The sequence below is a fragment of the Procambarus clarkii genome, chromosome 64 (genome assembly GCF_040958095.1).
Source record: "Procambarus clarkii isolate CNS0578487 chromosome 64, FALCON_Pclarkii_2.0, whole genome shotgun sequence".
In the NCBI taxonomy this organism is placed as follows: domain Eukaryota; kingdom Metazoa; phylum Arthropoda; class Malacostraca; order Decapoda; family Cambaridae; genus Procambarus; species Procambarus clarkii.
Window position 1 is genome coordinate 20,829,293 of NC_091213.1, and position 13,865 is coordinate 20,843,157.

At 46.7% G+C, this 13,865-nt stretch overlaps 1 protein-coding gene across 1 annotated transcript in view; it reads left to right on the forward strand.

Moving 5' to 3' along the window:
• The window catches only part of LOC138354749 (xanthine dehydrogenase/oxidase-like), a 171,556-nt gene that overhangs the window by 80,261 nt on the left and 77,430 nt on the right, over window positions 1-13,865 (forward strand). The window contains exons 14-16 of the mRNA XM_069309237.1: window positions 4,682-4,847; window positions 10,121-10,236; window positions 10,584-10,673. Of these exons, the coding sequence (XP_069165338.1) occupies window positions 4,682-4,847; window positions 10,121-10,236; window positions 10,584-10,673 (372 nt within the window). The remainder of the gene's footprint in view (window positions 1-4,681; window positions 4,848-10,120; window positions 10,237-10,583; window positions 10,674-13,865) is intronic.

The window sequence follows — 13,865 nt, forward strand, 5'->3', positions numbered from 1 at the left end:
TCCACTCGTTACGGTTCGCCAATCCAGACTTCTGCCTATTAAGTAATTCTTAACCAGAGATAGTTTTTTTTTTTTTTGCTTACTCTCACAAGCCTTTCAAGTTTGAATAGCAGTCTCCTGTGCGGTACTGTATCAAAGGCTTTTTGCCAGTCCAGAAATATGCAATCTGCCTTTCCTTCTCCTGACTTGCCATATTCTTGTTACTTTATCATAAAATTTCAGAAGGTTTGTTAGGCATAATTTCCCTTCTCTGAACCGATGTTGGTTTCTGCTGACATACCAAATTTTCTCTAAGTGTTAACTTAATCCTAACCTGATTATTCTTTCAAGCACTTTTCAAGGGATGCTTGTCAGTGATACTGGTCTGTAGTTAAGTGTCTCTTCCCTATCTTCTTTCTTGAAAATTGTTAGCACATTTGCCTTCTTCCAGCATCTGGGCCAATCTCCCTTTGTAAGTGAATCATTGTAGATCCTTCCTAGAGGCACGCTGAGGGCCTACACTGCCTCTTTTAGTATCCACAGGGATACATTGTGGTCCAACTGCTTTAGTTTCACCAGTGCGGTTAGTTGTATCATTACCTCCTCTACTGTCAACTCTATATTTGTTAGCCTCTCATCTAGGGGCCATATTCTCTTCTAACAGTGCGAGCTGCTCACTCTCATTTGTGAACACTCCATGAAAACTGGCATTCAGTACTTCGCAGATTTTCTTGTCGCTTTCAGTATATAATTTTGTTTTCCATAATCTCCAGTTTTCCATAATCTTGTCACTTGGTCGTTCATTGACATTTTCCTTCTTGTATGACTATGTAGTAATTTATGTTGCTTTTTCGCTTTGATCACAATGTCGTTCTCATTCTTTCTTTCTTTCCGATATTCTCCTTACATTAATGTATTCGTTCCTAGCTTTGCTGCATCTAATCCTATTGTCCCCTGTCCATAGTGTGTACTCACCAAGTTGTACTTGCGGGGGTTGAGCTCTGGCTCTTTGGTCCTGCCTCTCAACTGTCAATAAACTATTGTACCGATGCCAGAGCCTACTGGGCTCTATCATATCTATATTTGAAACTGTATGGAGTTTGCCTCCACCACATCACTGCCTAATGCATTCCATCTGTTAACTACTCTGATACTGGACAAGTTCTTTCTAACGTCCCTGTGGCTCATTTGGGTACTCAGCTTCCACCTGTGTCCCTTTGTTTGCGTAACCCCCCTCCCCCCCACCTCCCGTGTTAAATAATTTATCTCTGTCGATTCCTCTTAGAATTTTGAAAGTGGTGATCATATCTCCCCGAGCTCTCCCAGCTATCAGCGACGTTAGGTGCATTTCAAACAGCCTTTCTTCGTAACTCATGCCTTTTAGTTCTGGGAATAACCTAGTGGCATACCTCTTAACTTTTTCCAGCTTAGTCCTGTGCTTGACAGGGTACGGGCTCCATGCTGGGGCCGCATACGCCAGGATTGGTCTTACAAATGTGGTATACATTTGTAGACTTCCTTGCACAGGTTTCTGAAGGTAGTTCTAATTTTAGCAAGCCTCGCATACGCCGCCGGTGTTATTCTTTTTATGTTGGCTTCAGGAGACAGGTTTTGCGTGATATCAACTCCTAGATCTTTCTCTCTGTCAGTTTCAAAAAGGATCTCATCTCCCATTCGGTATCCTGTTTCTGCCCTCTTGTTTCCACTCCCTAGTTTCATTACCTTACATTTTCTCGGGTTAAACTGTAGTAGCCATTTGTTGGCCCCATTCATTCAGTGTATCTAGGTCATCTTGTATTCTCATACTATCTTCTTCTGTCTTAATCCTCCTCATAATTTTTGCATCATCAGCAAACATTGAGAGGAACGAGTCTATTCCCTCTGGGAGATCCTTTACATATATCGGAAACAGTATAGGTCCAAGGACTGAACCCTGCAGGACTCCACTGGTGACGTCTCGCCAATCTGAGACCTCACCCCTCACAGTGACTCACTGTCTTCTGTTACTTAGGTACTCCCTTATCCAATGGAGTACCTTCCCTTTCACTCCTGCCTGCATATCGAGCTTTCGCACTAGTCTCTTGTGTAGTACTGTGTCAAAGGCTTTCTGGCAATCCAAAAATATGCAGTCTGCCCACCTCTCTCTTTTTTGGCTGATTTTTGTTGCCTGATCGTAGAATTCCATAAATCCTCTGAGGCATGACTTGCCATCCCTGAACCCATGCTGATATTGTGTTACAAAGTTATTTTGCTCCAGATGTTCCACCAGTATTTTTTGCATAATCTTCTCCATCAACGTGCATGGTATGCAAGTTAGGGACACTGGCCTGTAGTGTACTTCCTCTTGCCTATCCCCCTTTTGTATATTGGAACTACATTAGCAGTGTTCCCAAGTTTTTTACAGTTCCCCCTGTTACCAGTGATTTGTTAAACACCATGGGAAGTGTCAGGCACAGTGCTTCTGCTTCTTCCTTTAGTATCCATGGTGAGATTCACTCCGGACCTATAGCCTTTGTCACATCTAACTCTAGTAAAAGCTTCCTCACCTCCCCACTGGTAATCCCAAAGTCCTCTAGCGGTGCCTGGTCATCTATTCCCTCACTTATCTCTTGAACTTCTCCTTGCTCTAATGTGAAGACCTCCTGGAATTTCTTATTGAGTTCCTCACACACTTTCTTGTCGTTTGTAGTGAATTTGTCTGCCCCTATCCTCAGTTTCATTACCTGTTCCTTCTCTGTTGTTTTTCTCCCGATGTGGCTGTGCAGCAATTTAGGTTGAGTCTTTGCCTTGCTTGTTATGTTATTTTCATATTGCTCTTCTGCCTCTCTTCTCGACCTGACGTATATATTCCTGGCACTCTGGTATCTTTCTCTGCTCTCTAGTGTCCTATTACTTCTATAGTTTCTCCACGCCCTTGTTCTTAGTTGCTTTGCTACCTTACATCTCTGATTAAACAATGGATTTCTCGTCTGCATTTCATTTTTTTCCTTTCCCACGTGTGTGTGTGTGTGTGTGTGTGTGTGTGTGTGTGTGTGTGTGTGTGTGTGTGTGTGTGTGTGTGTGTGTGTGTGTGTGTGTGTGTGTGTGTACTCACCTATTTGTATTCACCTATTTGTGCGTACGGGGGTTGAGGGGTAGAAATAGCCTAAGCTACTCTATCCCTTTGAGATGTATTTATTGCTTATCTCAATAAACATACTTGAACTTGAACTTGGTTGAGCTCTGGCTCTTTGGTCTCGCCTCTCAACTGTCAATCAACTAGAGGTTAATGTGTGTGTGTGCGTGCATTCTCCAAGTGTACCACACATGGAGAATGTGCGGTCCAGGCAGGTATCTTGATAACTGAGAATGACATACGGGAATATGCAGATATCTTTAGGCTTGTGGGTTTGACCTTTTCGGTGAAAGAAATTTTGTTTCGTTTAGGAAAACTATTTTTCTTCTGATATAGCTTCTATAAATTTGATAAACTCAAAACAAAATTTCATCATTTCCTGCATTTATGATATGTTTCAGTATCAATTAGTTTCCTTAGACTTTTCATTATACTACAAAATATCGGTACTGTTTTAGAGTGTAATTTTACTGTATCCATACGGCGCTTATGACCTCGTTATAGCGGCTCCTGAGGTTCTAGGTTTTAATATTATAAATGAAGATTCCCTCCCTCATATCTCCTGACCCTCCCTCATACCTCCTGACCCTCCCTCATACCTCCCGACCCTCCTTCATTCCTCACGACCCTCCTTTATACCTCTTGACTCACCCTCATACCTATTGACCATCCCTCATACTTCCTGACCATATCCCATACCACCTGATTGTATGGCCTTCCCTCATACCTCGCGACCCTCCCGCATACCTCTCGATATTTCTTCATATCTCCTGATACTCCCTCATACCTCGTTACCTTCCCTCATATCACCTGACCATCTCTCATATCTCTTGACCCTCTCTAATACCTTCAAACCCTTTCTCATAACTCCCGACCCCTCCCTCATACCTCACGGCCCTACCTCATACCTCCCGACCCTCCCTCATACTTCCCGACCTTCCCTCATACCTCACGACCCCACCTTATACCTCTCGACCCTCCCTCATACCTCCCGACCCTCCCTCATACCTCCCGACTTTCCCTCATACCTCACGACCCTACCTCATACTTATTGATTATCCCTCATACCTCCCGACCCACCCTAATACCTCCTGACCCTTCCTGATACCTCCCGACTCTCCCTCATACCTCACGACCCTCCCTCATACCTCCTGACCCTCCCTCATACCTCCTGACCCTCCTTCATACCTCCTGACCCTCGTTCATACCTCCTAACCCTCCCTCATACCTCACGACTCTACCTCATACCGCCTGACCTTCCCTCATACCGCCTGACCTTCCCTCATACCGCCTGACCTTCCCTCATACCGCCTGACTTTCCCTCATACCTCCTGACCCTCCCTCATACCTCCTGACCCTCCCTCATACCTTCTGACCCTCCCTCATACCTCCTGCCCCTCCCTCATACAGCCTGACCCTCCCTCATACCTCCTGCCCCTCCCTCATACCGCCTGACCCTCCCTCATACCGCCTGACCTTCCCTCATACCTCCTAAGCCTCCCTCATAACTCCTGACCCTCCCTCATACCTGGTGACTCTCCCTCATACCTGGTGACTCTCCCTCATACGTGGTGACTCTCCCAACAGACTGTGCTGGGAATAATTGGAGCAGCAGCAGGAGCGAGTGTGGCCAGCGGCGCCACCGTCCTCCAGCGACCGCTCTCCAGCGGACAACAAATCTTTGACCCGAACTCTGACGTCTGGCCCCTGGCCGAGGCCGTCCCTAAGCTCGAGGCCAAGATCCAGTGTAGTGGTGAGTGTGGTGGGTGGCGGGGGGCTGGAGGTTAACATACAGTGTACTAGTGAGTGTGGAGGGTGGCGGGGGGCTGGAGGTTAACATACAGTGTACTAGTGAGTGTGGAGGGTGGCGGGGGGCTGGAGGTTAACATACAGTGTACTAGTGAGTGTGGAGGGTGGTGGAGAGCTGGAGGTTAACATACAGTGTAGTGGTGAGTGTGGAGGGTGGCGGGGGACTGGAGGTTAACATACAGTGTAGTGGTGAGTGTGGAGGGTGGCGGGGGGCTGGAGGTTAACATACAGTGTACTGGTGAGTGTGGAGGGTGGCGGGGGGCTGGAGGTTAACATACAGTGTAGTGGTGAGTGTGGAGGGTGGCGGGGGACTGGAGGTTAACATACAGTGTGCTGGTGAGTGTGGAGGGTGGCGGGGGGCTGGAGGTTAACATACAGTGTACTGGTGAGTGTGGAGGGTGGCGGGGGCTGGAGGTTAACATACAGTGTACTGGTGAGTGTGGAGGGTGGCGGGGGGCTGGAGGTTAACATTCAATGTAGTGGTGAGTGTGGAGGGTCTCATATTCGGTAAGCAGAATAACTCTCACGGGAGTAGACTCGTTCCACCCAGGCTACATGGGGTCATAACAGACTCTAAAGTGAGTGGTGAGAGACTCCATTGTGAGTGGGGAGGGACCCCATAGTGAGTGGGGAGGGACCCATGGTGAGTGGGGAAGGACTCCATAATGAGTGGGGAGGGACTCCATAGTGAGTGGAGAGGGACTCCATAGTGAGTGGGGAGAGACTCCATAGTGAGTGGGGAGGGACTCCATTGTGAGTGGGGAGGGACTCCATAGTGAGTGGGGAGGGACTCCTAGTGAGTGGGGAGGGACTCCATAGTGAGTGGGGAGGGACTCTATAGTGAGTGGGGAGGGACTCCATAGTGAGTAGGGAGGGACTCCATAGTGAGTGGGGAGGGACTCCATAGTGAGTGGGGAGGGACTCTATAGTGAGTTGGGAGGGACTCCATAGTGAGTGGGGAGGGACTCCATAGTGAGTGAGGAGGGACTCTATAGTGAGTGGGGAGGGACTCCATAGTGAGTTGGGAGGGATCCAGTGGTGACTGGGGAAGGACACCATGGTGAGTGGGGAGGAACAACATGATAAGTGGGGATGGACACCACTCATTCATGTCCCATGTTCGGTTGTTCTGTTGGTATTCGGTGTGAACATTTCATATATTTCCACTATGTCAATCCACCTGGGTATTTTTTGTCTCTATCATATTCCTCTGCCCCCACTTTTTTTTTAGTCGTCATGTCGTCGTTCCTTTCCCGAATCGTTACAGGCAGGTAGTTTCCCTTCACTGTGTACTGATACTTAGGTCTCCTGTCACCTGGTCCTATATCCATAACTTTAAACTTGCTCGTGTTGAACTCCAGTAGCCCTTTCTCTGACCATCACTGCAACATGTTTAAGTCCTCTTGGAGTATCCTACAATCCTCATCTGTCGCAACTCGTCTCAATAATTTCGCGGCATCCGCGAACATCGACTTATAGGACTCGATTCCTGTAGACATGTCATTCACGTGTATTAGAAATAGAACTGGACCCAGCACCGATCCTTGAGGTACTCCACTCGTTACGGTTCGCCAGTCTGACTTCTCCCCCCTGACTGTTACTCTCTGGTTCCTGCCTGTTAAATAATTCTTTACACAAGCTAGAGCTTTCCCGCTTACTCCCGCCTGCCTCTCAGGTTTAAATAGCAGTCTCCGGTGCTGTACTGAGTCCCTGAAATCCCTGAACTCATGCTGATGATGTGTCACAAAATTCGTTTGCTCCACATCTTCTATTAGTTTTTTGGCAAAAAATCTTCTCCATCACTTTGCAAGGTGTGCAAGTTAGGGACACTGGCCTGTAGTTCAGTGCCTTCTATCTGGCACCCTTCTTGTGTATCAGGACTACATTAACCGTCTTTCAAATTTTTGGCAGTCCACCTGGTACCAGTAAATTGTTATACACCACCGACAGCAGCAGGCACAATACTTCTGCTATTTCCTTTAGTATCCATGGTGAGATTCCTTCCGGGCCTATAGCCTTTGCCACATTCAACTGAAGCAAATGCTTCCTTATCTCCCCACTGCTAATCTTAAACTCCTTCTGTGGTGTCTGGTTAGATGTTCCCTCTCTTATCTCAGGAACATCTCCCTGCTCTAATGGGACGGTGTCCTGGAATTTCATATTGATTTTCTCGCATGCTTCCTTGTCAATTGCAGTGAACCTGTCTGATCCTACCCTCAATTTTATTACTGGTTCCTTCTGTTGTTTTCCTTCTGATGTGGCTGTGCAACAATTTAGGCTGAGTCTTTGACTTACTTGCGGCAATTTTCCTACTGTCTTTCTGCCTCTCTTCTCACCCTGAGGTACTTATTCCTGGCACTCAGGTTCTTTGCTCTCGTGTCCTGTTATTTCTATAGTTTCTTCTTCTTGTCCATGTACTTAGTGGCTTTGACAGGTTACATTCTTGATTAGACCATGGATTCCTCATTTGCATTGCGTTATTTCATTTTTTGGAGTGGGACAAACTTGTCTGCTGCTTCCTTCCACTTCTGGGTGATGTAGTCCATCATATCCTGGGCCGTCTTTCCTCTTAGCTCTGTTTCCTATTTTATATCAGTCAGGAATGTTCTGATTTTCTTGTAATAATTTCCCTTTCGGAATGCCAGCTTTTTGTTGTCTGTGCCCCCTTCGATAAGTACATTAACCCTACTTCAACTAGGCACATAAACATCAGTACAATGTGATCGATCATTCCCACGGGGGCTTCGAATTCCCTTATGTCAGTCATTCACGGTGTCGAGTTTAGCTGGGTCGTTGTTGCCTTTCACTCTTGTGGGTCCACTGTGAGAAAAGTCTAACTCTCAATATTAATTATAATCATATAAATTAAATGCAAACGACAGCTTCGAAGGACCACCTCCTTTTATATAAAAAGAAGGAAAAATAAATTAGTGTGAAATGATCCAAAGAACCAGTGTCCTATGGACCTAGATTAAATCAGTAGAATATTAAGAGCACTAAATGAACTGTAGTTACAAGAAATTAAAGAGTAGACTTAACACATAAATCTGGAGGGTTACATACTAAAAGATAAATATATCCCTAGTATTATTTCAGCGCTGGTTCTATGCTGAAGTAAATAGTTAGACAATGAATTAATGTAAATTTGTCTAATTACACATTGAAATATTATATACATGCATTAGAAATGAATAGCACATGTATAAGTAATAAATCATGGAAATAAATAAATAAAGAATGTGACTAAAGTATCTACGAAAAATTAGTATGAGGGCTTAGCTGTAAAGAAGACTTCACAACGTTCATTTCACAGCTCAAATACTCGAAGACGTAATCTCGTTGCCAATGTTATTGTTGAGAACACAGGACAATGGAAACCACATGGAGGGGAAGGGGGAAGGGAATTAGCAGGGGAAATTGCCAAGCCATTTCGACTATATAGCACTGGGGAAGGGATCAGGATAAGGATTTGGGGTAGGACGGCGGGGAAGGAATGGTGCCAACTACTTGGACGGTTGGGGATTGAACGCCGACCTGCATGAAGCGAGACCGCTCCCCCGTCCAGCCCAATTGGTTGTGTAACGGCAAGGAGGGGAAGATTATCTCGGCTTGTCCTCACAATTCACGCTGGAATCACAATAAAATTGTAGAAAATGCCTAGGCTAATAAATTATTCCATTATTCATTATAAAAAGCGGGAATAAATAAATACGAGATAAAACTAACGTGGTTTTTGTGGTCTTCCTGCTATATGACGACGAGCAACCTACACGTTAATTTATGTGCGTACACTAAAAAAACTGACGTAGGAACTGATATACTTATTACGCTCGCCGATATCGTGTCTGCTTATTGTGGGAGTAGTTGATGGTCCCTGACGTTCGCTGATGCAGTAGGTCCGATTACGGGATAAATATAAACTAGACACGAGAATTAAAAGCATTTTAGTATTGCTTGCTTGACCACGTTGTTCTCTCTGTAATGGCGTCCACGGTGCAAGCCTGTGAGTGCGTATGGCAGAGTGACGCCCTCCTCCTTTCCCCTTGCTCGGATACGCATGCGCAGAACACCTCAAAGTGATCTCGAGCTTAAAGTATTTTATTTACTGGTAATTAATTAGGGAAGTAAGGAACCATGACAAGTACTGATGTCACAGATAAATATATATAATCATAATACCTCTTCTCGCAAGGCACTAGGTTTAATTAACACTCATTAAACGAGAAGGGTCGACGTGTATTTATTTTACGTCGCAGTAATATTTACTGATGTAATTAATCTGATTAAATGATCGGGTTCAGTACGCAAAGGTACGCGATATAATTATACTCTTTCATAAAAAATAATACTTAGAAAGAAAAAGCAATTAACTGGATTCGATAATATTTCCAACAAAACGTGGAGGATTTCAAGTTTCAGCTTGACGCTGCCTCCCAGCGACATGAGGACTAGAAAGGATCTGGCAAAATATTGCCTTACTATAGAAACATTAATTATGTTAATTCTACGTATTAGTTATGTTAGTAAATGTTAATATTAGTAGCTAAAGGAGAATAAACTGTTCGTTATTTCCAACATCCTCTAACATGCTGGCTTAAAAAGGTTCTTGCTGCCACATCCAATAGCTTATCTCCCCACGTTTCTTCATCTCCATGCAGTTCTTTGTTTTCGCAGTTTATCATAATGTTATTGAAATCTTCCATGATAAGCACACGAGATCAATTTCTATAGGCGACAGAGGCTGCCTTCTCAATTACATTAACTGCTATGTTATTTCTGTCATACTCTTGCCTGGGTCTTCTGTTATTTAGTAGGGGGTTATATATCACTACGACTACTACTCTTGGTCCTCCCATCGTCACAGTGCCTGTAATGTAGTCTCTGACCCCCGCGCAGCCTGGGATAACCATCTCCTCGAAACTGCATTCCTTTCTCACCGATCGGGCCACTCCGCCTCCTACCCTGCCTTCCCTCTCTCTTTCTATATTTCAGTGTGGTCCTGGGGAAACATTGCATTTGTTATGAGTCCTCAGAGTTTTGTTTCCGTGTATTTACTATTTATTATTTGTGCCTGCAGAATCGAGCTATGAACTCTTGGACCCCGCCTTTCTGTGTGTAAATGTGTGTTTGTAGGGTGAAGGGTTTATCTATTAATTAGTTTTGAGACAATTTACAGAGTGGAGTCATTAAGTAACAAGTTGGTGTCTGGTCCGCCAGGGGAAGCCGAGTACGTGTCCACTGTTCCCACACAGCCTGGAGAGGCAGTCGGTATGTTCGTCACCTCCACTGAAGCCAACGCTCGTATCGTCAGTATCGACGCTTCTGCGGCTCTGGTAAGTGTTTTGTACTAGTGGTAAGAAGGACACTCCGGGGCATTGGTGAGCCCTCTGGTGAGCAGGTCACCGGGGCCCTCTGGTGAGCAGGTCACCGGGGCCCTCTGGTGAGCAGATCACCGGGGCCCTCTGGTGAGCAGGTCACCGGGGCCCTCTGGTGAGTAGGTCACCGGGGCCCTCTGGTGAGCAGGTCACGGGGCCCTCTGGTGAGTAGGTCACCGGGGCCCTCTGGTGAGCAGATCACCGGGGCCCTCTGGTGAGCAGGTCACCGGGGCCTCTGGTGAGCAGGTCACCGTGGAGGAGGCTGCACCTCCTCGTCAGATGACCAGTGTACCTTTATCTTGCAGGAGGTGCCTGGCGTGCTGGCCTTCCTGGGAGCGGCGGACATCACTGGCCAGAACAACATCAAGGTCTTCGCTTGGTCCTCGCCTGAGCCGGTAGGTCTATGTTGTCTTCTCATCACGCGTGAGAAATCCTTCGAGCCTAATAATGAGTTACAAACTATCGGTGATGTTATTGACAATATATTTGTTTATTCTTCATGAATCAGTACGTGATGGTTGTTGGCTAACACGAGATGGTTGTTGGCCAGCACGAGGTGGTTGTTGGCCAGCACGAGATGGTTGTTGGCCAGCACGAGGTGGTTGTTGGCCAGCACGAGATGGTTGTTGGCCAGCACGAGGTGGTTGTTGGCCAGCACGAGGTGGTTGTTGGCCAGCACGAGGTGGTTGTTGGCCAGCACGAGGTGGTTGTTGGCTAGCACGAGATGGTTGTTGGCCAGCACGAGATGGTTGTTGGCCAGCACGAGATGGTTGTTGGCCAGCACGAGGTGGTTGTTGGCCAGCACGAGGTTGTTGTTGGCTAGCACGAGATGGTTGTTGGCCAGCACGAGGTGGTTGTTGGCCAGCACGAGGTTGTTGTTGGCTAGCACGAGATGGTTGTTGGCCAGCACGAGATGGTTGTTGGCCAGCACAAGGTGGTTGTTGGCTAGCACGAGATGGTTGTTGGCCAGCACGAGGTGGTTGTTGGCCAGCACGAGGTGGTTGTTGGCCAGCACGAGGTGGTTGTTGGCCAGCACGAGGTGGTTGTTGGCCAGCACGAGGTGGTTGTTGGCCAGCACGAGGTGGTTGTTGGCCAGCACGAGGTGGTTGTTGGCTAACACGAGATGGTTGTTGGCCAGCACGAGATGGTTGTTGGCCAGCACGAGGTGGTTGTTGGCCAGCACGAGGTGGTTGTTGGCCAGCACGAGGTGGTTGTTGGCCAGCACGAGGTTGTTGTTGGCCAGCACGAGGTGGTTGTTGGCCAGCACGAGGTGGTTGTTGGCCAGCACGAGGTGGTTGTTGGCCAGCACGAGGTGGTTGTTGGCCAGCACGAGGTGGTTGTTGGCTAACACGAGATGGTTGTTGGCCAGCACGAGATGGTTGTTGGCCAGCACGAGGTGGTTGTTGGCCAGCACGAGGTGGTTGTTGGCCAGCACGAGGTGGTTGTTGGCCAGCACGAGGTTGTTGTTGGCTAGCACGAGATGGTTGTTGGCCAGCACGAGATGGTTGTTGGCCAGCACGAGGTGGTTGTTGGCCAGCACGAGGTGGTTGTTGGCCAGCACGAGGTGGTTGTTGGCCAGCACGAGGTGGTTGTTGGCCAGCACAAGGTGGTTGTTGGCCAGCACAAGGTGGTTGTTGGCCAGCACAAGGTGGTTGTTGGCCAGCACGAGGTGGTTGTTGGCCAGCACGAGGTGGTTGTTGGCCAGCACGAGGTGGTTGTTGGCCAGCACAAGGTGGTTGTAGGCCAGCACAAGGTGGTTGTTGGCCAGCACGAGGTGGTTGTTGGCCAGCACGAGGTGGTTGTTGGCCAGCACGAGATGGTTGTTGGCCAGCACGAGGTGGTTGTTGGCCAGCACGAGGTGGTTGTTGGCCAGCACGAGGTGGTTGTTGGCCAGCACGAGGTGGTTGTTGGCCAGCACGAGATGGTTGTTGGCCAGCACGAGGTGGTTGTTGGCCAGCACGAGGTGGTTGTTGGCCAGCACGAGGTGGTTGTTGGCCAGCACGAGGTGGTTGTTGGCCAGCACGAGATGGTTGTTGGCCAGCACGAGGTGGTTGTTGGCCAGCACGAGGTGGTTGTTGGCCAGCACGAGGTGGTTGTTGGCCAGCACGAGGTGGTTGTTGGCCAGCACGAGGTGGTTGTTGGCCAGCACGAGGTGGTTGTTGGCCAGCACGAGGTGGTTGTTGGCCAGCACGAGGTGGTTGTTGGCCAGCACGAGGTGGTTGTTGGCCAACAGGTGTTTAATATGAGCCAGAAGACCTTTACTCGCCCAGTATTTCTGAAGTACTAAATCGTTCAAGTTCCAATACGATATAGCATACACATATGTTTATTGAGCAACCTATTCCTTAAACTAATTTGAACTATAATGAGTTATTCATATAGAGTAGGATACCACTAGTGGTAATGGAAATATTAATTTGCCAGTCCCAGTGACGCTGTGATATGACACTCGTCCGGCGCTTCACAAGCAATTGGGCAGGGGTGGATTGACTCGGCGCCAATCCCTAGTTGTACGCCTCTTTTCACCCAGCAGTGAATGGGTACCTGGTAGTTAAACGATTTGTCGGGTCGTATTCCAGGGAAAATTAAAATTAAGGACCTGCCCGAAACGCTAAGAGTCCTAGTAACTATATAAGAATGTAAGATTTTGTGTATATATTTATAAAAAATAAAAAAAATTGCATACTAAAGTGCTGGTGATTAATTAAACGTGGAATTGAGGTAACAAGCACATCTAGTATTTTGCATATGCATACTACTAAATGTGCTTAGGAATTTTGCCTCAATTACTCAATTGTGAAGTAGAGTAATTAACGACAGAAAGCCGTACATAACATTAGCAGGCTTGGCAATTCTCTTAGTTGATATAAATATATTCTACAATATTTTGAATTCTTTTGATAATTTGCAAAGGAGAATTTATTTATTAATATTTAATACAATTTGCAAATCTAGCAAGGCCTATGTAATCTTATTTAGGGATAATACGAGTATGCAGAGGCTGAGATGTAATCTAAAGGAAGTTGTATGTAACTTGTATAATCGTTTCTAAAGAGTTCCGAGTTGTGTTATTGACATGTACACGTTATTGATGTAAGCTAAGAGAGAGTTAGAAAATTAGGAATTAATTGTCTAAGGATATTCCCATTTAGTCTGAAGCACGTTTTTTTGTCTGGTGGTGGCAAGCACCACCAGACCATCGCTCTGTAACAACATGACATGTTGGCCAGTCATTTAATTGTATGCAGACGATGAGCCACAATAACTTGGCTGAAAACATGATGACCAAAACCACACATCAGAAAATGAAGAAACGGCGACGTTGCGGTCCGTCCTGGACCATTATCATGTCGATAATGCGCTCTTTCCTATTCGTCTTGTCCTCTCCAATACTTTGTCGAAATTGGCCCTACGCGGAATGAAATAGTTAAGAAACGTAAAAAAAGTGTTCTGCAGAGTCTGCAGAGAAAATAAATGCTCTCCTCTGTCATGTTATGGTCTCTAATCATCCTATAGATTGGTCTTCTTAAAGAATCTTTCCTACCTCTACACTTCACAGACGCCGTATTTTCGAGTCGGCTCTGATA